Source organism: Adiantum capillus-veneris, chromosome 8 (assembly GCF_014529385.1).
Source record: "Adiantum capillus-veneris isolate H3 chromosome 8, ASM1452938v2, whole genome shotgun sequence".
Lineage (NCBI taxonomy): Eukaryota > Viridiplantae > Streptophyta > Polypodiopsida > Polypodiales > Pteridaceae > Adiantum > Adiantum capillus-veneris.
In genome coordinates this window covers 5,269,684-5,282,115 of record NC_140938.1, presented here as the reverse complement: position 1 = coordinate 5,282,115, position 12,432 = coordinate 5,269,684, and the positions used below count along the sequence as shown (strand labels likewise).

The 12,432-nt window shown below is 43.3% G+C and overlaps 2 protein-coding genes across 5 annotated transcripts; one reads left to right on the top strand and one right to left on the bottom strand.

Moving 5' to 3' along the window:
• The first annotated feature begins 356 nt into the window (after positions 1 to 356).
• On the top strand, positions 357 to 3,966 carry LOC147451615 (triose phosphate/phosphate translocator TPT, chloroplastic-like). 4 transcript variants are annotated; one of them, XM_086517513.1, is made up of 13 exons: positions 357 to 498; positions 1,065 to 1,464; positions 1,727 to 1,801; positions 1,884 to 1,949; positions 2,031 to 2,109; positions 2,212 to 2,332; positions 2,429 to 2,524; positions 2,694 to 2,806; positions 2,882 to 2,959; positions 3,039 to 3,155; positions 3,271 to 3,370; positions 3,443 to 3,543; positions 3,629 to 3,966. In XM_086517513.1, exons 2-13 carry the CDS (start codon positions 1,088 to 1,090, stop codon positions 3,653 to 3,655), a joined length of 1,350 nt encoding a protein of 449 aa, XP_086373639.1. In that variant the 5' UTR covers positions 357 to 498; positions 1,065 to 1,087; the 3' UTR covers positions 3,656 to 3,966. The 4 variants fall into 4 exon arrangements, with proteins under 4 accessions (XP_086373639.1, XP_086373641.1, XP_086373640.1 ...); XM_086517515.1 differs by lacking the exon at positions 357 to 498 and adding an exon at positions 519 to 772; XM_086517514.1 differs by lacking the exon at positions 357 to 498 and adding an exon at positions 519 to 784.
• Positions 3,967 to 6,029: 2,063 nt separating this feature from the next.
• Positions 6,030 to 9,660, bottom strand: LOC147451614 (uncharacterized). Its single transcript, XM_086517512.1, has 3 exons — positions 7,453 to 9,660; positions 6,845 to 7,146; positions 6,030 to 6,717 (listed from the first exon to the last, which is right to left on the bottom strand). Exons 1-3 carry the CDS (start codon positions 9,394 to 9,396, stop codon positions 6,222 to 6,224), a joined length of 2,742 nt encoding a protein of 913 aa, XP_086373638.1. The 5' UTR covers positions 9,397 to 9,660; the 3' UTR covers positions 6,030 to 6,221.
• Between the last annotated feature and the right edge of the window lie 2,772 nt (positions 9,661 to 12,432).

Below are 12,432 nucleotides of genomic sequence, written 5' to 3'. Positions count from 1 at the left end.
CATGAATGAGGGTCCAAGCCCTCTTCACGTGTGTGTGTGTGTGTGTGAGGGGGAGGGGGGATCAAAAGGAAGAAAATTCTTGATTCATAATTTTTTTCCCATATAGGGACATTAATTATGACTGTAATCCACTTTGCTTCCGCACAAGTTCACGAACACTAGAATTTTTCACAAGTATGTCTCAACTCCCCCGTGCTCACAATGTCACCCACGGTGCACTCAAGTTTATGGGATCTTGGAATCACCCAGAGGAAAATTTCAATTTAATGCTAAGCATGCGAAATAGGTGCGCCAAACGAGAGCACCGGGGGAACACCCACTCCACATAGGATGCCAACAAGGATACACGTGGATACCCAAAAGCAACCAAAATATTTGCAGTTTTTTTCCCGATTATTTTGGGGTATAATAATAAGCTAGGGCATTGCTTAATTATTATGGCAAGGACCCCCTGAGCTATTTGGAAGCTGATTTTTTTTGTGGGCGATCCTCTGTCAGGTTAGCTACGGCTTCTCCTTCCTCTTCTTTCTCACACTTTTGCGGCGCAAGATCTCGCAAATTACAAGCGAAGAAATCGATCGCCAGCTTTTGCAAAATTTTCGGAGAGCTGAGGGGGGAGAAAACTCAAAATTTGCACATATTTTTTTGCATGCGAACATCCTGAGTTCCGAGCATTTGAGTCAAGCGGCGTCACTATTGTGGTTGAGATGCTGGTGCTCATGGGTCTTTTCTTCTCATGCGCTCATAATTACTCTGGCTGCTTCTTCTCATGGTCATACCTCTGGTGCATACTCATGCTAGTAATTTTTTTCCCTGCGTTAATCGAAAAAAAAAAACCCTTGTTCTCGCTGTTATGGGGTGCGTATTTGGCAGTAGATCTGGCCTTGTCTTTGTCAATTTTTTCTGGCAATAAATCATAGCCACACAAATTGTCAACAATGCTAGATTAGTGCTGAAATGCAAGCTTTTTAATGTAATAACGTGGTGCAATTTTGCTCAAGCTGCAGTTTGTGGTTCACCATCTCTAGAAATTGCATGATCATCTGTTTAAGCATTTTCTGCAGATCACAGAAGAAACTAGGAGGGCATGGCTTCTCTATCGAGTGTGCACCTTCAGAAATGTGGAGTGCCCGGATGTTCGAAAAGGCAGGACACTCTTATGAAGGGCCTTGTTAGTGAAGGCATGCCAAAATTCTGCAGCATGGCTGCCTCGTTCCCGTTGGGAAGGTTGAACACAATGGAGGCAATCAGATTCTCTCTAAGATTGCCAAGCGTAAATAAGCAAGCAAGTGCTCCTGTATATGTCGAATCAAGTTCATCAAGGTCATCGATGCATGGAGTACCTTTGTTAGCACATGGCCCCTCTTTGCCAGCCTTGAGAAAGCAAGGGGTCAAAAGGTCAACACCACCAGTGTGCATGGCCTCAGCAGCGGCTGATGCAGAGGGGGGAGATGCCTCCATTGAGTGAGTTCTTTGGTCTCTTCATCAGTGTCCACACCTTTATGATTTAACAGTTGGATAGCTCTTGAGTTCATGATGGTACTAATCTTTGGAGTATAACCGCGTTGCATACTTTAGTGACGATGGGTTATGCTTTGTAGTGTGCAGATATGACCTATAAATATGTTTTTGATCTTGCTCTTTGCAGTCTTCATATTGCTGTTTGCATCAAATGAGTAAAAACACATGAGGATTTTGAAAGAGCTTTTTATTTAATACATGGCAGGGTAGTTAGTGAAAAGTCAGAAGGATTTCTTTCTCAAAACCCAGCACTGGTGACTGGATTCTTTTTCTTCATGTGGTGAGTTTTCCTCCATGATCCTTGATGTGCTGGATGAAAGACATGCATGCTATTGACTGATGATGTGTTATGATGATTTCAGGTATTTTTTGAATGTTATTTTCAACATTCTCAACAAAAAAATCTACAATTATTTTCCATACCCCTAGTAAGTGCTCTACTGGTGCGGTCCTTACTATGTTTTACTTTTTATCACAAAGATCTTACTAATGTGAGCATGTCCATGCAGTTTTGTATCCCTCATACACTTAGTGGTTGGTGTTGCCTACTGTGCTGTCTCTTGGACGCTTGGCATGCCAAAGCGGGCTGTAAGTTGTCTCTGTATTAGTGCATGATATATTGATTACATAATGCAGCATAAATAAGAGCACCTTAGTTGAGCTCATCTGTTTTTTGTTTGCAATTACTAGCCACTCAGTAAGGAAACCTTTTGGCTATTATTGCCAGTCTCCTTTTGCCATGCTTTGGGTCATGTTATGACAAATGTATCTTTTGCGGCGGTGGCTGTATCCTTTACCCATACAATAAAAGGCAAGTCTAGCTTTTCTAGTTTGAATTACAAGGCAAGAGAGGTAAAGCAATGCTTGGGTTAAGTGCAGAGAGTGACTTTTGTTTTTTTCCTTTCAGCTCTGGAGCCTTTTTTCAATGCTGCCGCCTCACAGTTTGTGCTTGGTCAGCAGATTCCATTGACACTTTGGCTATCTCTTACTCCTGTAGTGGTCGGTATGTGGGCTACATTTCACTCTTTGTATCTTGTCGCCTTCCTCATATGTGTGACACTTCGTGTTTGAAAGACTGTATCAGCGTAGGGCGGCTTCTTTAGCATTTGAATATTGATTTGAGGCCTCTTGTTCCATTATGTGCATGTTGTAAAGTTAGAGCATTATTGCAGGTGTCTCTATGGCTTCGATGACGGAACTTTCATTTAATTGGCTTGGTTTTATCAGTGCAATGACGTCTAACATTGCATTTACATACCGAAGTGTTTACTCCAAAAAGGCAATGGTAAGTACATGTCATGGCGCTTCTTCTTTGTTTCTTTGCTAATCAAATTTAAGCCACTCTGTTATTATTTTGCAGACTGGTATGGACAGCACTAATCTCTATGCATACATCTCGATAATAGCCCTGGTGTTTTGTATTCCGCCTGCCATTTTGGTGAGTGTTTGGCTGAAGGAAGGTTTATCTGTAGAAGAGGGTGTCTGAAGGGCTCACAAGGATTTCGATGTGATCGCAGATGGAGGGTCCAGCCCTTATGCAGCATGGTTTTGCAGATGCGATTGCAAAGGTTGGGATGACCAAGTTTTTATCGGACTTGTTTTGGGTGGGAATGTTCTACCATCTGTATAATCAAGTAAGGCATGATCGTCAGTCCAAGATTTTACCGATTTTACCTACAAACAGGCTGGGCCGTATAGGTTTTGTAGTCACTTGACCTTGATGTGTTTTGTACTCTTCTTTTTTATTAGCTGGCAACCAACACTCTGGAAAGAGTTGCACCTCTCACTCATGCCGTTGGGAATGTCTTGAAGAGGGTGTTTGTCATCGGCTTCTCCATTGTTGTCTTTGGTATGTTGATTACATACTTGGACCTGGTTATTTGTGCAAACTATCTCTGAGGCGACTTCTATTGCATTGTAGGAAACAAGATCTCGACTCAAACCGGGATCGGTACGGCTATCGCCATTGCTGGAGTTGCAATGTACTCTCTAATAAAAGCAAGGTTGGAGGAAGAGAAGAAGGTAAGCGAGATAGTGTCTCTGCATGTTTCCTGTTTTCATTGTGTGTTTAAAGCTAATAATGAGGTGGGCTGTTCTTTCATTACAGAAGGGCTTGTCTCCAAAAGCTGCATAGTTCTTATGCTATGGTTATAGTTTGGTTGTATACTCTTTGTCGACATGACTGTAGGGTCATTTTTTTGGAGAGTTCAAGACTTGTTTTGCATACATAAGCGGTAAAAGAATCTTCTTTTTTACCTGCCAAGGAAGGCGCAACAAAATTTTTGCAAACTAGAATTATACTTGTTTCCCCGGATCTTGCAAAGGTTCACAAAGTTTCCAAGAGCTGAGGATGAACATTTTGAAGTGAAAGAGGATCACTTTGGTTTGTATACATTAAAGGAAAGAAATTAGGTAATAATCAGCCTTCATTTTTGTTTTATACAAGACTTATCTCTTCAAGGTGCTGTTGTGTTTGTGTGCTATCTGTGCTAAGTCATGGTTTTGGCAGGGAGGTAAATGTGTCGGTGAACTATATTTCAAGTGAACTTTCTTTTTTTAATTTCTTGAGGGTATGTTCTGTTGCAAAGAGTACACTTCAAACATGAACACTCCCTCCCAAGTATATTATTAATAAATAGATGCCATTCAGTTGCCCATATCGGTCGGGTACTAAGCTCAACACAAGTGACATTAAGTATGAGCCTAGCTTTAAGGGGTAGAGATGAATGGCTGTTATTACATTAAAGCCCTCAGCATCTTTGATGGAGATTTGGCAGCAGGTGGGCTGGCAGGATTATTGCTTGCAATCCCCCTTTATGCCCACTGTGTCTTGTGAATGATTCTCATGTGTTCTTCTTTGTGCGCATCTTTGTTGTACTATTTGAGAGGATCTAATTTAGGTTCAATTGACTCAAAATATTTTTGATCTTACATGCCGGTTTTGCTTCTGCCCTAAATAAAGCAGATTTGTACTGTACAAGCCACTCATTTCAGAGAACTTGAATTGTCATGGCTAGCCGTCGTAGTCTTCTAAAACATGTAAAATGAGTGGCAGCCACTAATATAGCTTGTCAGTAAAATGTTTTCACAACATGCCCATGTGTTTTTTGGGAATTTTCTTTAGTCTCGACTCTTACCTCAAAGACACAGATTGGGACTTGGAACATACTTGCCTTCTGTCTACACATACCAGAAAAATGATCAGAATAACTTAAAATGCCATTGCATAAATTTTAAACTATAAACTTTGGACAGAATTTTCACATGTTCACATGGTTGATTCTATATAAAATCAACGTACATCTTAGTGTCTAGGCATAATATCTAATGACACCTTGATAGAAACCAGACATTACTAGGAAGATCTGTGACTTACAAATTAGAGAATTTTACAAACTGGATCCACAGATTATGGCACTTGTGCCTGAAGGATGAATTATCTTTCCCGTCAAGGTCGTGGGTCGGGGGGCTGCAGATCAGAGCCGTCCATCGCCTCATCTTTACTGGCAGGAATTTGTGCTTGCAATCATTCGATGCTGGACAGCTCAGCATTGGGAATGTACACAATTTGCGTGCCAATTGTTTGCCTCCAACTCAGCACGCAAAATCGCAGTTGCACGGAATGCTGACATGTCAGCCTACGGAACTGGTTGCCTGCCTGTGGTTGACCTCTTGAACCGGTGGCCCTCCTCCCCACAACCGTTGACAGTCGGGAATGGTCCTTGCAATCCTGCTACCATAGGACTCCCGGCTCAGCCGGTCGCCCTTTGGTCGCAGGGATTCCAAGGAATGGTCCCCAAGGGACCATTCCCTACACCATGAACTCACAATATCATCAAAATTCCTAATTATACCGTCTTGTCTCAAGTGTACTTGTGACATCTTGCAAAACAACCTCTTGAGAGCTTGTGAGAAGTAATTTGGTAATCGTGACCAGCAATGAGGGACACTTTGGGATTCTTCGAAATTTAAGGGGCATTTTGGTATATTTTCCCTCCATACGCAAGTGGAAGTTTGTATCCTTATATTGATATGCTGGCAGTATCAACTTTTAGGGTGGATCCACAAACAAGTGCGGCCTAGGGCCAAGTTGGACACACCCCAATAGGAGAGCTTCTTGGATTTTGACCATTTGATCTGTTACAAAAAATTTTCTATAAACATCCTGCACAAAAACATGATTGATAGGCTTGGTGGAGCTACTAATTAGATTCTCCTCCCATAACTTTTCGAGTGAAGATGGCTCCGAGGACAGGAACAAGGAGCATGACCATGATGCCAAGCTCAGTACCAGCAGTTGCCCATCCGCAGTTCGAGCAAAAGCTATGAGTTAAATTAATGAAATTTCATCAAATTTCTTGATCTAGTATTAGACTGCAATCTCGTAGATATGTAAGCCCTATTTGTTATTCTTGTTTCAGCAAAGCCTTTGTTGATGAGCTAAGCCTTAGTAGCCTCACACCTGTGATTGCAAATGCTGCAGATACGTGTACAGACACAGAAACAAATACAATTCCAATGAATCTCATCACTGATTGCCAAAATTTTGAAGTTGAAGTAAATTGAGAGGGCTCTTGTCACTTCATGACAAGTGAGGATACTTGATTACTCTGCCCAAAAGAGCTACAGATCCATTTCCAAGAGCTATTGAGAGCTTGTCTTGGATTCCATAAGTACACAAACTCCAGTTAAACAAAGCTTCACCCTCCAGTTTGCCACAAGGGAAGGAGCTGAGAAATGTCCCTGGAGGCCACCCATAGAACAGAGCTAGACTCATTACAACTCGCAGTCCACATAACCATGGTGGCATCATGGCCCAAATGGCCCCTACTGATGGCCCGCCCTGTATCAACAGAGTACAACGACAGAGCCTTCGATCCTTGCCCAGGGGTTGCAATGGTCCCTCCTTGAGCCACAAAGGTGGGCCTATATATCTGAGAGCATCTTTGCACACCTGGGTTGACATGCCCACTTAGCTTGTAAAGGGGTTCCTTGGTATTCCTGATATCATGGAGAGATATTTCTGGATCTTTGCTTGCTGATAACAAAAGATGCTCTTGGAAAGGGCACCACTCAACAACATTCACACCAGTGGGATCAGCCGTGTCAATGCATAGAGAGCAGGGCTCGGCCATGCGAAGATCCAAAATGCATATTAGTCCATCACTGCCACAATCAGCTAATATAGAAGCATCTCTGGAAAACAAAAAGAAGTTATCTGATATAATCAGCTAATATAGAAGCATCTCTGGAAAACAAAAAGAAGTTATCTGATATGTCCATAAGAAGTACATAATGCACTGCATAAGTCAGGTTGTCTTGCCTGAAGTTAACTCCCCTGATTGCTCCGGAATGATGGCCCAAAATAGATCGATCTAGACGGATCTCTTGATCAGTTACTTTCGAATGCCCTACTGTTGCATCCTTGGAAGCAGTCGCGACATGGCCACAACACTCATGCATTGAGAAGATCCCATTTGAATGGATGCCCCGAGCTTCAGTAACCTTGAGTGGTGGCAATCCTGCCAGCTGTTCGCTCAACTGCTGCACCTTTTGTTGCTTGTTTATATCCCATAGGACAAGATTCCCATCATTGGCACTCGACAACAAAAGGTTTGCACTTTCCTGCAGAAAAAAGATCATTATGTCTCTCTTAATACCAAACAGATTTGCATTTGTTTGCTCATAGTTCTGCGAGAGCATAGGGTGCTCATCTCACTCAAAAAAACTACATTGAAAGTATCAGATCTTTCGCAAGAAATGCAAGAATGTTGCATTCAAGGTGGAAGCTTACATTTCAAGAGTTGTGGAAATGGCAAGAGGTGTGAACTTTTCTTGCCTAATAAGATCATTCCTATTTCTTATCACATAATGCCTCAGGTTTAATTAAATGCTTCATTCCAAAAAAACCCTTAAAGAGAACTAACATACCCGAGCTTGTACAGAGAGAAACTTTACTCCAGAAATCCAGCAACTGCTACCTTTCCAAGACAGCAAAGGCTCTTGAAATTCATTTTTGTCACTCTCCATGGAGACAGAGACTCCCCTAACCATGCCGGATGTCGTTCCAAATACAGCTATGCGCCCTTGATGACCGCCAGCTGCAAGCAGAGTTCGTTGATGCTGTGACACAAAGCGGGCACTCATCGTGTATATTCTTGTAAGGTATTTATCTTGCAGAACCCCATCCAAGGGTCGAAACCCTATAATTTTGTTGACACCATGTTCGACAAGTTCGTGAGAAGGATATGATGCACTATTGCTAACTCCATCCCCGCAAGTATATTTCAGAACAGAGGAGTCATCATAGGACAAGGGTTCCTCTTCTACGGAAGCATTGCAAGCTACAATTTGAGCTGTTTCTCCATCATCTTGCATGTGAGCACCCACGGATTCTTGCATCAATCGACTACTTCGCCTAACTGGCAGCACTGGGGGCCTGACCTTGGCAATCGCCTTCCCTTTGGGCTTTGTAACTGAGTGTGAAGTGAACTCTTTGCTGGTTGTGAGGGCTGACACAGTGAGGCCAAGTTTTTGCATGAAATGCTGATTTCTGAGTATGTTCTCCTCTCGCTCTTTCTCATAATCTGTTAGAGGAGCTTCTAGAAAGTCCTCAGGAGCGGAAACCCTATGTCCAGAACCTCTCTTCCGCTTTGGGAAGCTTGAATTTGTCCTTGCATCTGTAGCCACAGGGGAAAGGACTGATGGATGCTGATTTCTGAGTATGTTCTCCTCTCGCTCTTTCTCATAATCTGTTAGAGGAGCTTCTAGAAAGTCCTCAGGAGCGGAAACCCTATGTCCAGAACCTCTCTTCAGCTTTAGGAAGCTTGAATTTGTCCTTGCATCTGTAGCCACAGGGGAAAGGACTGATGGGATCTCTTTATCAAGCATGTCAATGGCAGCGACATCATCATGTCCATTGACCGTTTTGAGCTCAGAAAAACCATGCCTATCCTTTATATCTTCTGTTCCTTCTTCAACTTCAAGGGTGATGCAGCCATTCATGACATTTTCATTGCCATTACTGATCTCAGCTGTTGTTTCCATCGTACGTCCACATACACTGTTACATAATTTTGAATTCTCACAATATTCTTCATCAAGGTTCAAGGCAGGATCTTCTTCGACAGCGGAAGGACGAGTAGTGTTATTTTGCAAGACTGGTGTTGAGGGCAACGAGGGGACAGGAGACCTTGTGTCTCCTTCGTTGGTCGAGTCTCTTTTTGAAGACGCTGGCTTGTTGCAATCTTCAGCGAATACTTTATCCTGCCTGCTCTGATACATGTGAAATTCCTTTTGGGGCTCCGTTGTTTGGCCGCACTTTGCAGATGCTTCAAGCAATTCCAGTTTCACATCCTTATTATTGCCATCATCACAAGGATGCCAAGATTGTGAACTGCTTCGTCTCCTCTTGCATGGATGGAAAGAAGAGGCTTCCCTTTCATCGCTCTTGTCAGCAACATAGTGGGTGTAATGATCATCAGCATTATTGTAAATTGATTCAGCAGAACGTCCTGCCCCATTCGGAGAGCCAGAGAGCACAATAGGAGTTTTCTGCTCAATAACACTCTCGCCCTCAGTCTCATCGACATTATTATGATCCGGTGTACCTCCATCGCCACCGATTTGTTTAAAGGTGGATTCAATGTCCAGAGCAGGCGTCCAACCTGTCAGAAGCTGAGACCATCGGAGGCTATCACCAGCGTCCTGTAGCGAAGAGCTGACAGAATCATCTTCATCACCTTGGAGGCGGGGGCTGGCACGTTCGGAAGGTAGATGTGAGGAGGGCTTGGAGAAGAAGAAAAGGAGAGATTTCTGTTTGAGACCTACTGCTGCTTCTGGAGCTGGAGCCTTCTTCTTTCTGCTTGCCATCATTCACACATACACAATCTCTCTCTCTCTCTCTCTAAGTTTTGGCGGGCTCGATTTCGTTTCCACGTTTTCGCGGGTTCTCATTTCCTTTTCTTTGATACGTGGTGGGGTTTCCAATCAACGAGAGCAAAGAAAACCGAGCGAAGCTAATTTCAGAGCAAATATGAGAAACACCCTTGACAAATTGATGCAAACGCAAGCTATATTGAAGAAGGTAATCATGGCTTGTTGGATTCCACCATCCAACACCTCAACCCAAACAACAATCACCCAGCACCTCAATGCAAAAGGCAATCACCCAAACCTATTAAAGCATACCACACCTTTAAATAAGTCATTACTGCAAGTCATATATTTTGTCCAAGAGTTCCCATCAAATTGTTGTTCCATACCATACATGTTTGAATTGTCACATTGTGGTGGCATCTCAAAAGCAATATATCCACCATATTGTAGTGGAAGGTCATGAACATGCTTTACTTCTTGAGCTTGACTAAACACGATGGTAATGTTGGTATGTAATGGTAGGCATCTAATGATATCAGCTAGACTTATCCAGTGATGGATGTTGACTTGGAGATCCTCTTTGATAAATACTGGTGAGATCTTGGAACAAACATTGCTCTATAATGGAGAACTAGATAGAACAACCTTGTAGAACTAAGAAACCTCATGATAAATAGCATAAACATGCTCTCCCATATTATTTTCTATGTGCCAAAGCTTTACATGCTCTCCTCACAAAGTGAGAGGACCTTGCATATTTAGGTGTGTCCAAAAATGCATCTCTAGTCTTTGGCCCAATGGAATAGTGCTACCATAGATAGCTAAGGTCTCCCCCCCTCTCATTGGAAATTCCTTTCCTCATCAACCGAAGCTTGGCTACTCTTGAAATTCTTTCCTTGAATTAAGTGGGAAAATAACGTGCATATCGACCAACAAAAGGCATTGCATGTTAGAACTTTATAGAAGTGCAAAGATTTCGGGGTTGGCATGAAGGACCTTCTTATGAGGCTAATAGGCATGTTCTTTTTTGCTGCGACATGTAGGCATGTATGTGCTCTCATACTTTCTCGTTGGTTTTTTGTATGATGGCATAGATAAGTCATCCCAACAGTCCTGTGACCTTTCTACTAACAAGCTACCAAAGAAAGGAGACTCTGAAGCCCAACTAATTGCATGATTTACTCTAGTATCCAATCTTCCAGGTCCTTCAATATTCTGACTAGCCCGAACCACTACTTTTTTTTTGGGTCAAAATTGTCAATATGAACTAGTGCACCGTCGACGGATGGGTGGCCAAGGCCGCTTTGAGGAAGGGTATTCCTACAATGGGAATCAAGATAGATAGGTTTTTCTCTAATTTCCTAGATTTGCTTCTGAAGTTGAGCCAAAATTTCGATAGAGATGAGAACAATGAACACTTCAATGCAGATATCAATCATTACCCTAAGCTTGAGCTTATAGCTATGTGTCCAATAGAAAACCGTTGCTCATGCAGTCATTTGGGGAAGAAGACAATGTTAGTGACAAGGGTGGAAGCACAATGCATTGGGTAGCTGGGGATGGGGAGATGGAGCTCAAGCTTGAGCTATGCATGACAAGGATGATGCATTGTGAAGGAGAGATGTTTCCATGGAGCTAGGGTGACCAGCGTCATCATCACACCAAAGCCAAAATTTTGGACACAAAAGGAGCATATACCACATGCCTTTCGAAGGAGATGGTCAAAGAGAGTGAGCAGCTAGATGGAGCGAAATGGAGTAACAATATTAGTGATCGATACTTGAATGCGGAGTAACGAGAGATCACATGCTACTTGACTGCAAAGTAATGAGAGAACACAATATTACCGCTTCCAAGTTATCCTCTGTTGTGTAGCATGGGCTGTGGCTAGCCCCCTTCCCGTGTCTCTACCATTGTGAAACATGCCAAAACCTATCCGCGCTGACGCGGACTGGTTCCATCATGCATCCTCCCATCCTAATCACGGGCTACGCCCACTAAGCAAAAGGCTAATGGCCTATCGTGTTTGCAAGGGACAGTCGCCTGGCACCAACAGCTGTAGACCATCACTCACCATTGTATGACACGTACTGAGAGAGCGAGCCAGATGGAGCCACATGTCTCTACCCTTGTGAAACGTGTTAGAACCATGGGCTGCGCCTACTTATACGTAAATGGATAATTGCATATCATGTATAGGTTCTCTCTCTCTCTCTCTCTCTCTCTCTCTCTCTCTCTCTCTCTCTCTCTCTCTCTCTCTCTCATTCATTCATGACCCAAGGATCCTTGCAGGGGGGCAGCGCTTGGCGCCAGCCTCTTGCTACTGTCACTACGGCGGCTGACTTCTGATCTGTAGCAAGCGGCTTTGCAAGCCCAAAATCTGCTAGCTTCGCCCCAAAGTTTGCATCCAATAGGATGTTTTGAGGCTTCACATCCAAATGTATGATGGCCTTTGGACACCCACATCCAAATAAGCCAGGTCTTTGGTCGTGCCAAGGGCCACATTCAAGCATTCTTTCCAACCCATCACAGGCTGACGTTGCTGCTCTAGATCTCCAGCTTCGACTGATCTGCAAAGTACGACGCTGTAAAGGAGAGCTGCTTCCATGGAGCTAGGGTGACCAGCGTCACTCTCTATCTGGATTTTGAGAGCCCCACAACTGGAAAGAGAGAGAGAGAGAGAGAGAGAGAGAGAGAGAGAGAGAGAGAGAGAGAGAGAGAGAGAGAGAGAGAGAGAGAAGCTAGCCAGTTTGTGCATGCGTTGACTCCATAGAGATCATCCTCATGTGTGTCTGCGTGTGTACACGTAAGTGGGCTCGGGTACAGGCGTGAGGCTTCATGCAGTGCACGTCGATGCAGGGATAGAAAAATACATTATCCATAGCCCGTGAAAATAAGCGCAAACTTGAAATTCTCCCAATCTTTAGGTCAAAATTTGAAGCTTTTGTCGGTAATTACACTAAAACTTGTGCAAATTTCTCGGCTTGGTTAAGATACACTACACCACGGTTATTTTCTAGCATTGGGTCAAGA